The 12,859-nt window shown below is 34.8% G+C and overlaps 1 protein-coding gene across 1 annotated transcript; it reads right to left on the bottom strand.

Moving 5' to 3' along the window:
• Nucleotides 1–11,084: 11,084 nt before the first annotated feature.
• LOC133302260 (cytochrome P450 94C1-like) lies at nucleotides 11,085–12,641 on the bottom strand. Its single transcript, XM_061502012.1, has one exon. It carries the CDS (start codon nucleotides 12,639–12,641, stop codon nucleotides 11,085–11,087), a length of 1,557 nt encoding a protein of 518 aa, XP_061357996.1.
• Nucleotides 12,642–12,859: the final 218 nt, after the last annotated feature.

Here is a 12,859-nt window from a genome sequence, read left to right as displayed (position 1 = left end):
AAGTATCCGAATACTAAAACTTACTGTATTCGAATACTTCTTCAAAGGTATCCGAATACTTTTCTTCCCATAAAAGTAATCCAATACTCCTGCCATGAGTATTCGACTATCAGATAGAAACTACCATTGCAAATCTTTACCAAATACTATAAGATTTTACTATGATAAAGTAGACATCTCAAGCTTTTCAACGACATATTTTATCCCTCAATCGGAGTTGTATAACTCCGGTTATGAATTTTGCAAAGTTCCTACAACAAGCTGAATTTCCAGCAATAGGGTCTCGACTTCAAACATACACTGAGAGAAATCCACTTATGCAATGGATCTGAAAATTTACAGGGTTGTAGCCCTATGAGTTAGCTTCACATAGGTCCAAACCTCACTCAATTTATAGCTCTAAAGCTGAAGATATCTCAATTTTACTAAACTAGGTCGCTGCTGTCTCGCGAAGAATTTGATTACTGCATTTTCGAGAAAAGTATTCGAACTACCCGAAAAGTATTCGAATATGTAAGAACCCGCACTGTTAATTAAGGAATTTAATTAATGAATTATGAGAAAATAGGAAATGATTCCATAATTGACCCTAATAATTATTATGAGGCTTTAATAATAATAATAAGTGATTAAGAATGCTGAAAGTCGCTTTTCGGAAGAAAAGTTCAGATACCGGTTCTGCTAGTCGGTATAAATGTGTACAGAAAAAGTATCCCAGAAAATTATAATAAGTGCATGATAATTACTAGATTAATATGTAGGACTTGTAAAACGAGTTTCAAGTCCAAATAATGAGAAATGGTGCTAGAAATCAGTACTGACTTTGAAAAGCGCGTACCAGAAAGGTGCTCTGAAAATTATAAGAAAAATATGATAATTCTTGGAAAAATGTGTAGTTTTAGATTCCAAATTTTGGGATTAAAATGTTAAGCGTAGCAATTAAAGTTAATACTGCGTGTTAATCTGTGAGTGGGCTATATATACTATCTTTAAGGGCACAATGCCCTAGAAAACAGAATTCCCTACGTGAGAGGGTGGCTGACCAGCATTCCCCACTTGCCTCCATTGCCTTCCTTCCTTCATTGCTTGATCTTTGAGGCTTATTCTTTCATGGAAACTTCTCCTAAACACTTGTGGTGAGTGAGAGTGATCTTTGGGAGTGTGTTGGTGGCATTTTTCTGAGTTGAGGGTGCCGTCCTTGGTGTGTGGAGCTGCTGTTTTGGGTTGTTGGGGATGGTGGAGCTTTTGCCTTGGCACTTGGTGCTCCAAGGAGTGATCTTTGGGTGCAAGAACCTACCTTTGTCTCCATTTTCGTTTTGGGAACCAAGTCAGAACCTTTGGTGTTGGTAGTGAGCTCCAAGAGCATCCTTCTTTTCTGTTTGAAGCTTGGGTAAGTGGTTGAACCCTTGAACTTGTGTTTTGATGCTTAAAAATGGAACCTTGATGCATGTAAAGGTTAAAAGATGATAACTTAACGTTGGGTAATGTCAAACACACCTAGAAATGCATGTTTAGGTGTTTAATATCGGTAAAAACCCAACCTTGGAAGGATATCTTCAGGAAAAGCAGTTTCTGCATTCTGTCGTGAAATATCCGGATATGTGATATCCGGATATGGGAATCTGGATATCCGGATATTGTATATCCGGATATGGTCAGTGAAATATCCGGATATTGCATATCCGGATATGTCCCCGTGGAATATCCGGATATTCTGGGATTTCGTAGAACAGTAGCTGTGCTGTGTGTACAATAGGCTATTGGGGGTTTGTGGACCCTAGATTGATGAAGTTGAACTTCTGTAATTATTGAACTAAGTCTGAATCAAGTGATTAAGGGCTTATGGCTTGGTATGGAGCCTTAAGACGTAAAACATAATGAAAAGGCGTTGTCTTAATATTGTATGCTTGTGGTGCATTATTATTGATATAGTATTGGTCCATAACAGATTGTGAATCTGCTGTGTTTGGATTTTGAGCTGTAGACTCTTGGCCTTGGGTGTTAGCTTGCAAGGTAAGCTTTCGTGTCCTCGGTTTAGCCATGTTGTGGTTCCACCATGTCCAATGGGGGTATGGTTATATGCATGCTGTGTTACATGCTTTGGATATTTGAAATGCTGTTGAGCTTTATGTGTAATGGCTTTTAATATGCATGTGTTGTTTCATCTTGACGGTAAGCCTGAGTATGTGGCGTCATACGATATGGTGATCCGGGGTGAATGCAAGTGGCGTCTTGCACTATGTGTGGGTATTTGGCGTATATAAATCCTGCATTTCTCTGGCCAATAGAATAAAATTGACACACATGACATCATTATCTGCTGCATTGCACTGTTTTAGAAATGATATTGATGAACTGCTTTTAAACTTATATTGCACATGTAAGTGAGCTTGGGGTGGAAGATCCTTGAAGACTCCTTGCCTTACTGAGATTTCTTGTTTAGAGATCTCACCCCACGTTTGGGGAATGCTTATTTCAGGTTCAGGTAGTATGGTGACTGATGCCTCTGGCGGCAGGAGACCAAAGCTTAGCTGATTATGATATTATGTTGTATTGCTGCCATAACTAAGTTTGGATGTTGTTTTTGTTTCCCGCTATTTATGATTATGTTGTTTTTGAGACTGATGTTGGGCTTGTTGCCTTATTTGAGTGAGCATGGGAATTGTCCATGACACTTTTTGTTAGTACTTTTAGATTGGAGTTATATAAACTGTTAGATGGTCCGGTCTACGTTGTTGTAGTTCCGTGACTAGAGCCACACTTTTATTATCTATATTATGAGGTATTTCAGTTAGCTATTTTATTGCAATTACATACAGGCGATGTTTTATTAATTGATTAATAAGCAAGTTGGTAATGATAATGACATCATAATTGAAAAGAAAAAGATATTCCGCATTTTTAATTAAGCGCTGCTTAATACGATAGTATGATAACATTACCGGATATATACGGGGTGTTACAGAATACTTCTTCGACAGAATGCACAAAACTGAGTTTTTAAGGTAAAATCGACCTCCAATGATCCAAACTCGACCTGGAGTCCAAGAACTCCTTAAACAGATGTTTATTAACATGTTATGAACCCTGAAACACATTCCTTTATTCAAATGTTTCAAGTTATGATTTTTAATTGCTTAAACAAGCTTAAAACATCAAAATACACAAGGGTGATCATGGTGTACCTTCCAAGCTCCAAAAATCCAAAAATGAGGCACACAAAGGGTCCTCTACACAGCACAAAGGTTCTAACTTCACAAGGCTACAAAAATACACTTCAAGCTTGACCCTTTATGCCAAAAGGTGGCTTCTTGAAGCTCAAGAAGCCAAGAACAAGGTCACACAACCCCAAACCCAAGAAGATAGCCCAAAAGTCAACAACTTCACCTAACCACAGAGGCCACAAACTCAGAATGACACACTCCACACCCTCCCAAGGCCAACACTCACAAGCTACAAGTGTTCAAGGTATAAAGTCTCTCATAAAAATAGTGTCTTGAAGGATTTTTGTGAAGAAAAATCAATGGAACAGTGAAAAGGGAGAGGAGGCAGCAACCACACACACAACCCACGCATAGAATGGCTGAGTATCAGCCTAGGGTTGTGTGCAAGTGACTATATATAGTCCACTTAACACTAACCACACAGTATTAACATAAATAGCTACGCTTAACATTTTAATCTCAAACTTAGGATTCTTAACCTACTCAATTTTACAAAAATTATCATATTTTTCTTATATTTTTCGGAGCACCTTTCCGGTATGCGCTTTTCATAGCCAGTATCAGGTTTCTGGCACCAGTTCTCATTATTTTAACTTGAAACTCGTTTTACAAGTCCTACATACTATTCTAGTAATATTCATGCACTTATTATAATTTTTCGGGATACTTTTTCGGTACGCATTTATACCGACTAGCAGAACCGGTATCTGCACTTTTCGTCAGAAAAACGACTTTCAGCATTATTACTCACTTACTATAATTATTAGAGCCTCATAATAATTATTAGGGTCAATTATGGAATTATCTCATAATTATCTAATTAATTTCCTTAATTAGCGGTGCAGGTTCTTACATAACCCCAACGTTTGCACAACTTCAACCAAGCAATAAGACCAACTTTCCCAGATGCATTTAAAAACAATAATAAAAAATTCAGCCCTTAATAAAAAAAAGGTATATTACTGAAAATTGAACCAAAGCAGAAACATAAAAGGTACCTAGTACTTGGTAAGGTGTCTTCTAATGGAGGAAGATTGAAAGGCAAGTACTTCTTCTTCTTGTAAGCTTCCCTCAATGCTGCCTTTTATCACCTGCGCTATGTTAAGCCGAACCACTTTTCTGCATCCACACAATAAATGCAATCAAATTCGCATTAACAATACAATGCTATATAGTAATTGTTCACAAAAGAGAGAGAGAGAGAACACACATCTTAAAGAGAACACATGTTATCAGATTATGATGAAATCGATCTGCAACGGAATCAACAAAATCAAATTGCAAGTGAACAAAAAAAATCCCCAGATCTCGATCTTCAGACATAGCCAGAAAAATCCCCTATTGTAACAAAAAAAGGCAAAGTGCGCAAGTGCACGTATCAAGTAATAAATGGGACTATTTGTGCCCAGATTATCGCTCCCACGAGGATAGTACTCTAAGTAATGCCTTTAAACTATTTTAAATGAATGAAAATGAAAATAAAAGTTAGTAAATTGATCTGTTTGGTCAAACGTTCCCTACTTCCTTGACAACGTTCCTCAAGAACGGTAGGTTTAATCTGACAGCAAATAACTCCTCGCGTCGTTATGTATGATATCCTTCTTAATGAGAGAAGGAACAACAGTATTCATTAGAGAATGGTTGATACAAGATTGAATAAAGAAAATAATAATAATAATAATAATAATAATAATAATAATAATAATAATAATAACGGTATTTAAGAGACAACAATATAGAGTGATAAAACAGTTTTTTAACACAAGGAACAGATCCACTGTTCCATTCTTAAATAGCTATATTCTCCACTCAAGACTTAACACTTTTGGCTTTGATTAGGTCTTTTCACTGCCAACTCTGATTCCACAGCTCATGGACTAAATGGCTTACAAGTTTCCATATTCCTATGGCTCCCTTGACTCCAACAGTTACTAAGCACAAGACCTTTTGTGAACGAGGTGGCTCCTTATTCCTAAGGCAACCAGCATTGTTGTTTGCATAACACTACCTTCCCCTTCTGGTTAAGCTGTCTGAAATCCCTTCCTTATGAAAGTTTCTTTCTCAGTATGCGTTCAGTTTCCATTGATACGCAATGAATATAGCATACTTAACCAGAGAAATACAAAAGCTTCAGTACAAGAGTTTTGAAAATAGTTCTTTAATAACTTCTCAGTTTTACCGTTCCACAAATAACTTAGCCCTAGACTAATTCTTTAAACATAATTATTCCAAACTGAAATCCCATAGACCCGAGATTTAGTTCAGAGATAACGAGTGGAAGAGAAGAGAAATAACATGTATATTAATCAGAAACAAGTTAGGTTACAACAAAATGAAAATGAAGAAATATGGTTGTTGCTTGTGAGGAGTCTCAAGTTGGTGATACAAAATAGGAGAGAAGTTGTTGTCACTTAACTACTGCTAAAATTATACAACTGAAATATAAAAACTACAAAAGAAACTAAGTGATCTCTTCTTAAGGAATTCGATGATTTTCTTCGTGCTGGAACATCCTATTTATAGACAGAAGAGTGGGTGGCAAAACTTGTAATTTTCATTGAGTTGTTTTCTTGACTGCATGAAAGGGGCGGTGTGAACAGTGCTCAGAGGGACGCAAGTTGCTTGGATAAGACACTTATTGTTGAGATTTTTATTTTCTTCTGCAGTCTTCATGCCTTGCTTTCCTCTTAGCCAATAAGAACTCTTTATTCCTTGCTGTGCACGTTTCTCCCCACTTGATTGTTGTACCTCTTATGCTTTATGAAAGCTTCTTTTCGACGTTACCTGCAAAGTGTACAGAGGGATTGAGTTAGTGGAGCAAGTGTATTTAATGTTCTCATTTCGTTCCTCTTTTTATATATTTCTCAAATGATTACATCATCATCTGTCCCCCCCACTGTATTTTTATCACAAAGATATAAACACGTGTTTTTAATGCAAAAGTTGTTCATCAGATGAGGAAACAAATGGTATTTTGCCATCAAAATAGGCTTAGATGGGAACGAATATTCGTCCCATCAGTTATTTAATTAGTCATTGTTGCGTAATAAAAAGAGACTCCTACTAATTTATACATATATGTGGCAATTGATATAGTTAATAGTATCTTAATTCTGGTTACTCTGAATTCTATTAGTTGCATAATACTCTCTTATCTAACATTTGCTTATGTGATCACATATGTAGTAAATGAAATGGGCCCAAGGGAATGAGCCAGACATGGGCCCAATATGAGGGTCCAAAGCAAAAACCTTGTCGTTTTTTCTTTTGGAAATAAAAATAAAAGTTTGGGACCACTCATGGGTCTCTCATTTCCTCTTTTGGGACCTCGTCGTTTTTAATTCTTATAAAGGTTAATCCACCTTGATCATGTCACAAACACATACTAAAATTATACAATTGATATCATTACTTGCTGATAGAATAATATTTCTTTTTCCACCAAAAAATCGTGGGGCACAATCTTGACTATTCTATTGAAACTTCTCCTCCACATGGAAGAATTCAAGTTTATTTATATTCCCTTAAATTTTTAGGGCAACTTTTGTTCACTCTTTGCAGGCTAAAACAAATCATATTCATCCACACCTTTCCTCATCCACTTAAGCTTGTCTCCTCAAATGTGATATCATAATGCACAACGTACAGCATGGGATTCGTTTTAGGGATATTGATGCTCTTAAGCATTATATTATCCATCAAATCAGATAATTGAACAAATCTAAGTTGGATAAGACATCAAATTACTATTGTAAAACAACTTAACCTATATATATATATATATATATATATATATATATATATATATATATATATATATATATATGGGAATAACATCTCTCATTTTAAAGGATATAAGCTTATATCATTTTAGATCCAAATCGTTGATTTCTGTCCATCAATAGTTATAATTTATTGGATCAAAATTATTAATTAATTAATAATAAATTTGGCTCATTAAGTTTGACCCAATAGATTATAACCGTTGATGAAAGAAATCAACGGTTAGGATCTAAAATAATATAAGGTTATATCCTTTAAAAGGATATATGTTTTTCCTTTTATATATATATATATATATATATATATATATATATATATATATATATATATATATATATGGGTTTTATTTTTTTTCATACTACATGATACAAATTGTTTCATGCAACACACAAAAAAGTGAATGGAACCCACTAGAAGAGAGAGAGAAAACAAAAAATTGGGTTGCACCCACTTTTTTGTTATGTGTTGCATGAGATAATTTGACTCATGCAACATAAGAAAAATGAAACCCTATATATATATATATATATATATACTCTAACAAGGATCGACCTTAGTTCCTCATGCTTCACCATGCATGGCTCCCCACGCTGAAAATTCCGTGTTTTAATAAAAGAAAAAGATATTATTTTGTTTACTGGTAATGGCTGATTCGTATTTTAAGCTTTTCTTTCCTTTTTTGTTCAATGACGTTGGAGCACCCTAACGGCTGTCACTTGTGTTCACGATCAGAAACATCCATATGGGTTGGGCCGTTGCCAATGGCGGAGAACATGTTCTCAACTCTGTAGGCATGCCAGGTTTTTGGTCATCGGTGCACCACCATTCCTTGGCAGTGGGCGTGGATGACTGAAACTCCAATGATTTTTTTTTTTTTTTTTTTTTTTTTTTTATGGAATAATTGTGTTCAAACTGGGAACATCCATATCATGGTGGGGCTAGTTCTTTCAAAGAAGATATTTTGCATTCACAAGAATTTAAATGAACAATTTTGCTTCAGCGGAATTAAACATATACTACTTGAACCAACATTAACTCGGATGAAAAATTCTAACCTTCTATTAACTCCAGCGAAATTGAAGGATTAACCAGCAAAGCGCGGTAAAATATAAGGGTTTAAATGTAAATAATAGAAACCCTATTCTAAGATAAGATTCTTTTACAGTGAATTTATCTTTAAAGGGAATGAGTAAAGATAAATTTATCCTTTATTTAATCTGAAATATACTTGATATAAATTCACTAAACTTTAATTATAAATATGTTTCTATTTATTCACTTTAGAAATAAATAAATTATTTGACCCAAAAGAAAACTATATATACCAAACACCCACCTCATAGTAATATATACAAAAGCCTTGTGGAATTATGCAGCTAGCTAGAGGCAAGTGCATGATGCACGTGATGACCTAAAATTTTGTTGGGGATACCATTGGTACTCTCAAGTGAAGCGCAATTTTGAGAATTAAAAAATTAATTAATAAATAGTAAATAAAAAACAAGTGCACACACAGAATACGGTGAAATTGCAGGAGAGGGTTTCTAAGTTTGGAATTAATTGGGTTTCATTTGAAATTGGAATTGCAAAAGCAGATATTTTTGAATAAGTAAGTTAGGTTAAGTTTGATGGGTATGAAATTACTTGACCCGATACTGCTCAGTCCAATGAAACGGGTTTTATCATTTTTCACCCAATTTAATTTGATTACCCATACCAATTTGGATTTGTCGGTTTGAATCGGGTTAGGTAGCTCGAGTTCATAGGTCTAGACCCATGATTGTGATAAGAGAACAACTACGTATACAAAATATAATATACATTTTTTTTTTTGGAGGTTAATATAATATACATTTTGGGCAGCAAAATAAGTCTTGATATGCTTATAATTTCTTATAAATATTAGATTTCACTATTGAATAATTGAATTAAAAGTTTTAATGGGATCCATCAAATATATGAAATTTAATAAAATCATAAAAATGGATTGATACATCATAGAAATTCTTTTCTTTTTTTTTGTGTGTGGAGAAAACCATTGAAATTCTTTTTCTAGTGTATAACGAGTTTCCAAATAAAATAGAAAATCAACTATTAGATTGAATATTTGTGAATGAATTATTTATTTTAAATTTAGTGTTCATCATTATAGTGATGAAATAACATGATTTAATATTTAGATTAATAAATTTTACATTTTATACAAAATTATTTCATAATACAATTATAATTTTTTTTTTTTTTGGTAATCCAATTATTTTTACTCCGGGTTTAGGGTTTATTCGTATAGCAAGTGAATTCCTACTTTATATTTGAAGAAGGCATATAGGTAAGATTTATATTAATTACCTAGTTAGGACTTGCCCTTTTAATTCTCTCCCCCGGGCCCCGTCCTTAGCTATATGAAATGAAAAAACTATTGTCCTTAAAATTTGTGGTAATATAAACAAAAAAACCTACAATAACAAATATAAAGTCACCAACAAAGAATTTGCTAATAATAATAATAACAATAATAATAATAACAACAACCTATGTTGCACCGACACCGACACGAGATACGGGATACGACACGTTACGACACTCCGACACGTTAATTTTAAAAAATGTTAAATTTTGACACGTTAGGACTTAGGACACGTTTTGATATTATATAATATTTTTAATTTATGTAGTGTATATTACATTTAATATTCAATAATTTAATAAATAATAAAGTTAAATTTATAATACCCATTAATTTTGTAAAGAAACATAAGATATCCCAAATGTTTATATTAAACTCTGTAAAATAGTAATCGTAATCCAACGAATCTAATAGTTAAAACTCAAAATGCAACGCAACATAACTTTTGAACCTTTTTTTGAGTCTTTGCAATGAGTATTGGAGTGTCGAGAAGTGTCGGAGTATCGGTGAATGTCGGGAAGTGTCGGACACGACACGTCAGAGATTTTGAAGTGTCGATGCTTCATAGACAACAACAACAATAAAATACTTATATATGTCGGTATATTCAATTCCATATATTGCTCCAATTAGTCTATTATTTATATGATATAATTAAGGGCTTTGATTTTCTCGTGTTGGTTGCATGAGAATTCAATTCTCATGTTGTGACTCAATTAGTTGAGGGTCCCACACTTATTAAAAAAAAAAAGCTTTACACGCAAATCGAAGAGACACAACATGTGAAAACATGAGAAGTGTTTTTCTCTATAATTAATTACATATGAGTTTATCCCCTTCATGGAAAACAAGGAATTTTCCATTTACTTTGTGTTACTGCACACACAAATTTCAAGCAGTGCGTTTCTTCTTCTTCCCCCCCCCCCTATGTTGCCATAAGTGTTTTTTTTATATATATCGGTGGTTTGGATCAATGATAAATCTGAGAATATATGTATTGAATACTGTATTGATACTTGTCAATTTATCACATTAATTAATTAAAATGCTGAATCAATTTTTCCAAATTCCAGTACAACAAAAAAATGGCAGTATATATATATCTATAACCAAAGAATATCTATTAACCAAAGAATCAGAACACGTAAAGTTGTAAACAAACATTGCAGTATATAAAATTTTTATATATGTACAGACAAATAATCATACAAGCCAGATACGAAGATAAGTCTAAACTTTTACGGCGCACTAACCTAATACTTGAGAATCCACCGATGAATATACACATGCAGAGCCAAAAAACAACAGCTGCAGGGGGCAATTGCTCAACATAATTACCCCAAATAAGAATAGAAAGAGAATCCACCGACACCAAGCCATTCTTGTAAGTTTTAGTGGTGCATGCTCCTCCACCTGTACGGCTGTACACAATTAATCATATACATCTCAGTCATTTTCCTCATCAATCCTATGAGGAAAAATGGCACCAAAAAAAAATAAAAAATAAAAATGGCATCCCTTAAGATCATCTTCTATAATTTGCAACGATCTTCATTCTATACACTTCAAACAAATAAATCTAATGCTATGGACCATATATAAAATCCCCACAAATCTCAATATATACTAGGTAGGTATATACTAGGTAAGTTCATATATGCTTCATAATATTAATTATGACGGTTCGGTTTGGTTCCCCTTTCACGAACCATAACTGGAAGGCCACAGCTAAAAGTGGCAGTGAGGCCAGGAGAGAAACGTGGGTTACCATGAAACGGTGACACCAATTTGAAATGAAACTTTCTAATAAGTGAGAGTGCCACACTTTTGAGTTCCATCATAGCCATTTCTTTTCCCACACAAACCCTCAACCCTGCTTGGAAAACCGGGTATTTGAATGGATTTTCAGGGTTAAACATACCATCCTTCAACCACCTTTGAGGCTTAAACTCCAAACAATCTGGGCCCCATATTTCCTCCAACCTACCCATCGCATAAGGATGATATGTAACCCTAGTTCCACTCTTCACTCTTGTCCCATCTGGTAACACATCGTCCTCTAAACAGAACTTTGAATCGAATTGAATTGGTGGGTATAGTCTCATACTCTCATATGATGCTGCTTGCAAATAGTGCAGTTTCATAAGCTGTTCGAAGTTTGTCAGCTCTTTGTTTACTCCAATTACCTGATCTGCCTCTAGCATAATCTTTGATTCCACTTCTGGGTGTTTTGCTATTAACAAGAAGAAGCTTGTGAGTGCTGAAGCCACGGTGTCACGACCAGCCAATAAGAAACTTATGACAATGTCTCTTAGGTACGTGTCATCATGAACTGTTCTCATGAAACGAGACAACAAGTCTTTGTTTTGAGAAAACCCCATTTTGCGTCTTTGTTTTATGACCTCTTTGGCTAAGATATTGATCGTTTTAAGTGCTTCTTTTAGTTGCTTCTCTGTGCCTATATTGAACAACCTCTTCATCTTCCAAACTAAAGGGGACACAGCCATGGCTCTCTCAGCGGATAATTTTGATGCCAAGTCAAAGGAAACAGCGAATTCTGAAATGGGTAGAGAGTTCTTCTCAAGACACACAGGGTCTAACCCGAAGGAGAATCTACAAATGCTGTCGAAGGAGAATCTTCTAAACACGTCCTGCAAATCCAAAACGACACCGTCTTGCTGCTTTGACAATAGGAGAGGGATGAGTCGTTGTTGGATTTCGTTGTTGACAATCTCAATGGCGAAGGATCTTATGGAATACTTGTTGAGTTCCAAGCTTGCCATCTTCTTCTGAAACATCCACAATTCACCATCCACGTTGAAAATTCCTTTACCAAGAAAATCACCCAAGATCATTGAAAAGGTTTTCCCCTTCGGGTAGTTCTCGAATCTAGTCTTCAGCATGTACTCAACGTTGTCGGAATTCGCAGTGATCGTGTTTTTTAGGACATGTATGTGTATGGTTTTGCTTGGTGAGTTTTGAAGAAGGTGAACATACCAATCGCAAAGATTAGTGAAATCTTTGGACCAGCTTGAATTTAGATAAGCCTGGCAAGTTTCGCAACTACACAAGATGTTCATTCTGAGCAAATGAAGAGAGAGATATGCACAAATAGTGAACATCACTATGACAAGGAAGACTAGTGGGAAATTCAGAGAACCGATTAATAAACAGACATCGCTGAAGAACTGCAACAGCGAGCAGGTAGCTAAAGGTTCAGGTTCCATTGATGGACAATTAAAGATAAAACAGAGAGGATAATGAAATTAAAGGATATAGAAAGGAGAGAAAAAAATATGCAATCAGAGAGAGGCAAGTGGATTGGCATGAGATACAGGAGTTATATATAATTGATTGGATGATTTTCACACAACAGGAAATGTGTAGCGGAAGAAAAAGAAGTGTTACTTTTATCTTAATAGTTGATATTTGTGCATGTGACGGT

Source organism: Gastrolobium bilobum, unplaced genomic scaffold (assembly GCF_033153095.1).
Source record: "Gastrolobium bilobum isolate Gb01-03AN ecotype WA unplaced genomic scaffold, APGP_CSIRO_Gbil_v1 utg11116, whole genome shotgun sequence".
Taxonomy (NCBI): Eukaryota; Viridiplantae; Streptophyta; class Magnoliopsida; order Fabales; family Fabaceae; genus Gastrolobium; species Gastrolobium bilobum.
The sequence above is the reverse complement of the archived record's forward strand: the minus strand, read 5'-3'. Positions and strand labels throughout refer to the sequence as shown.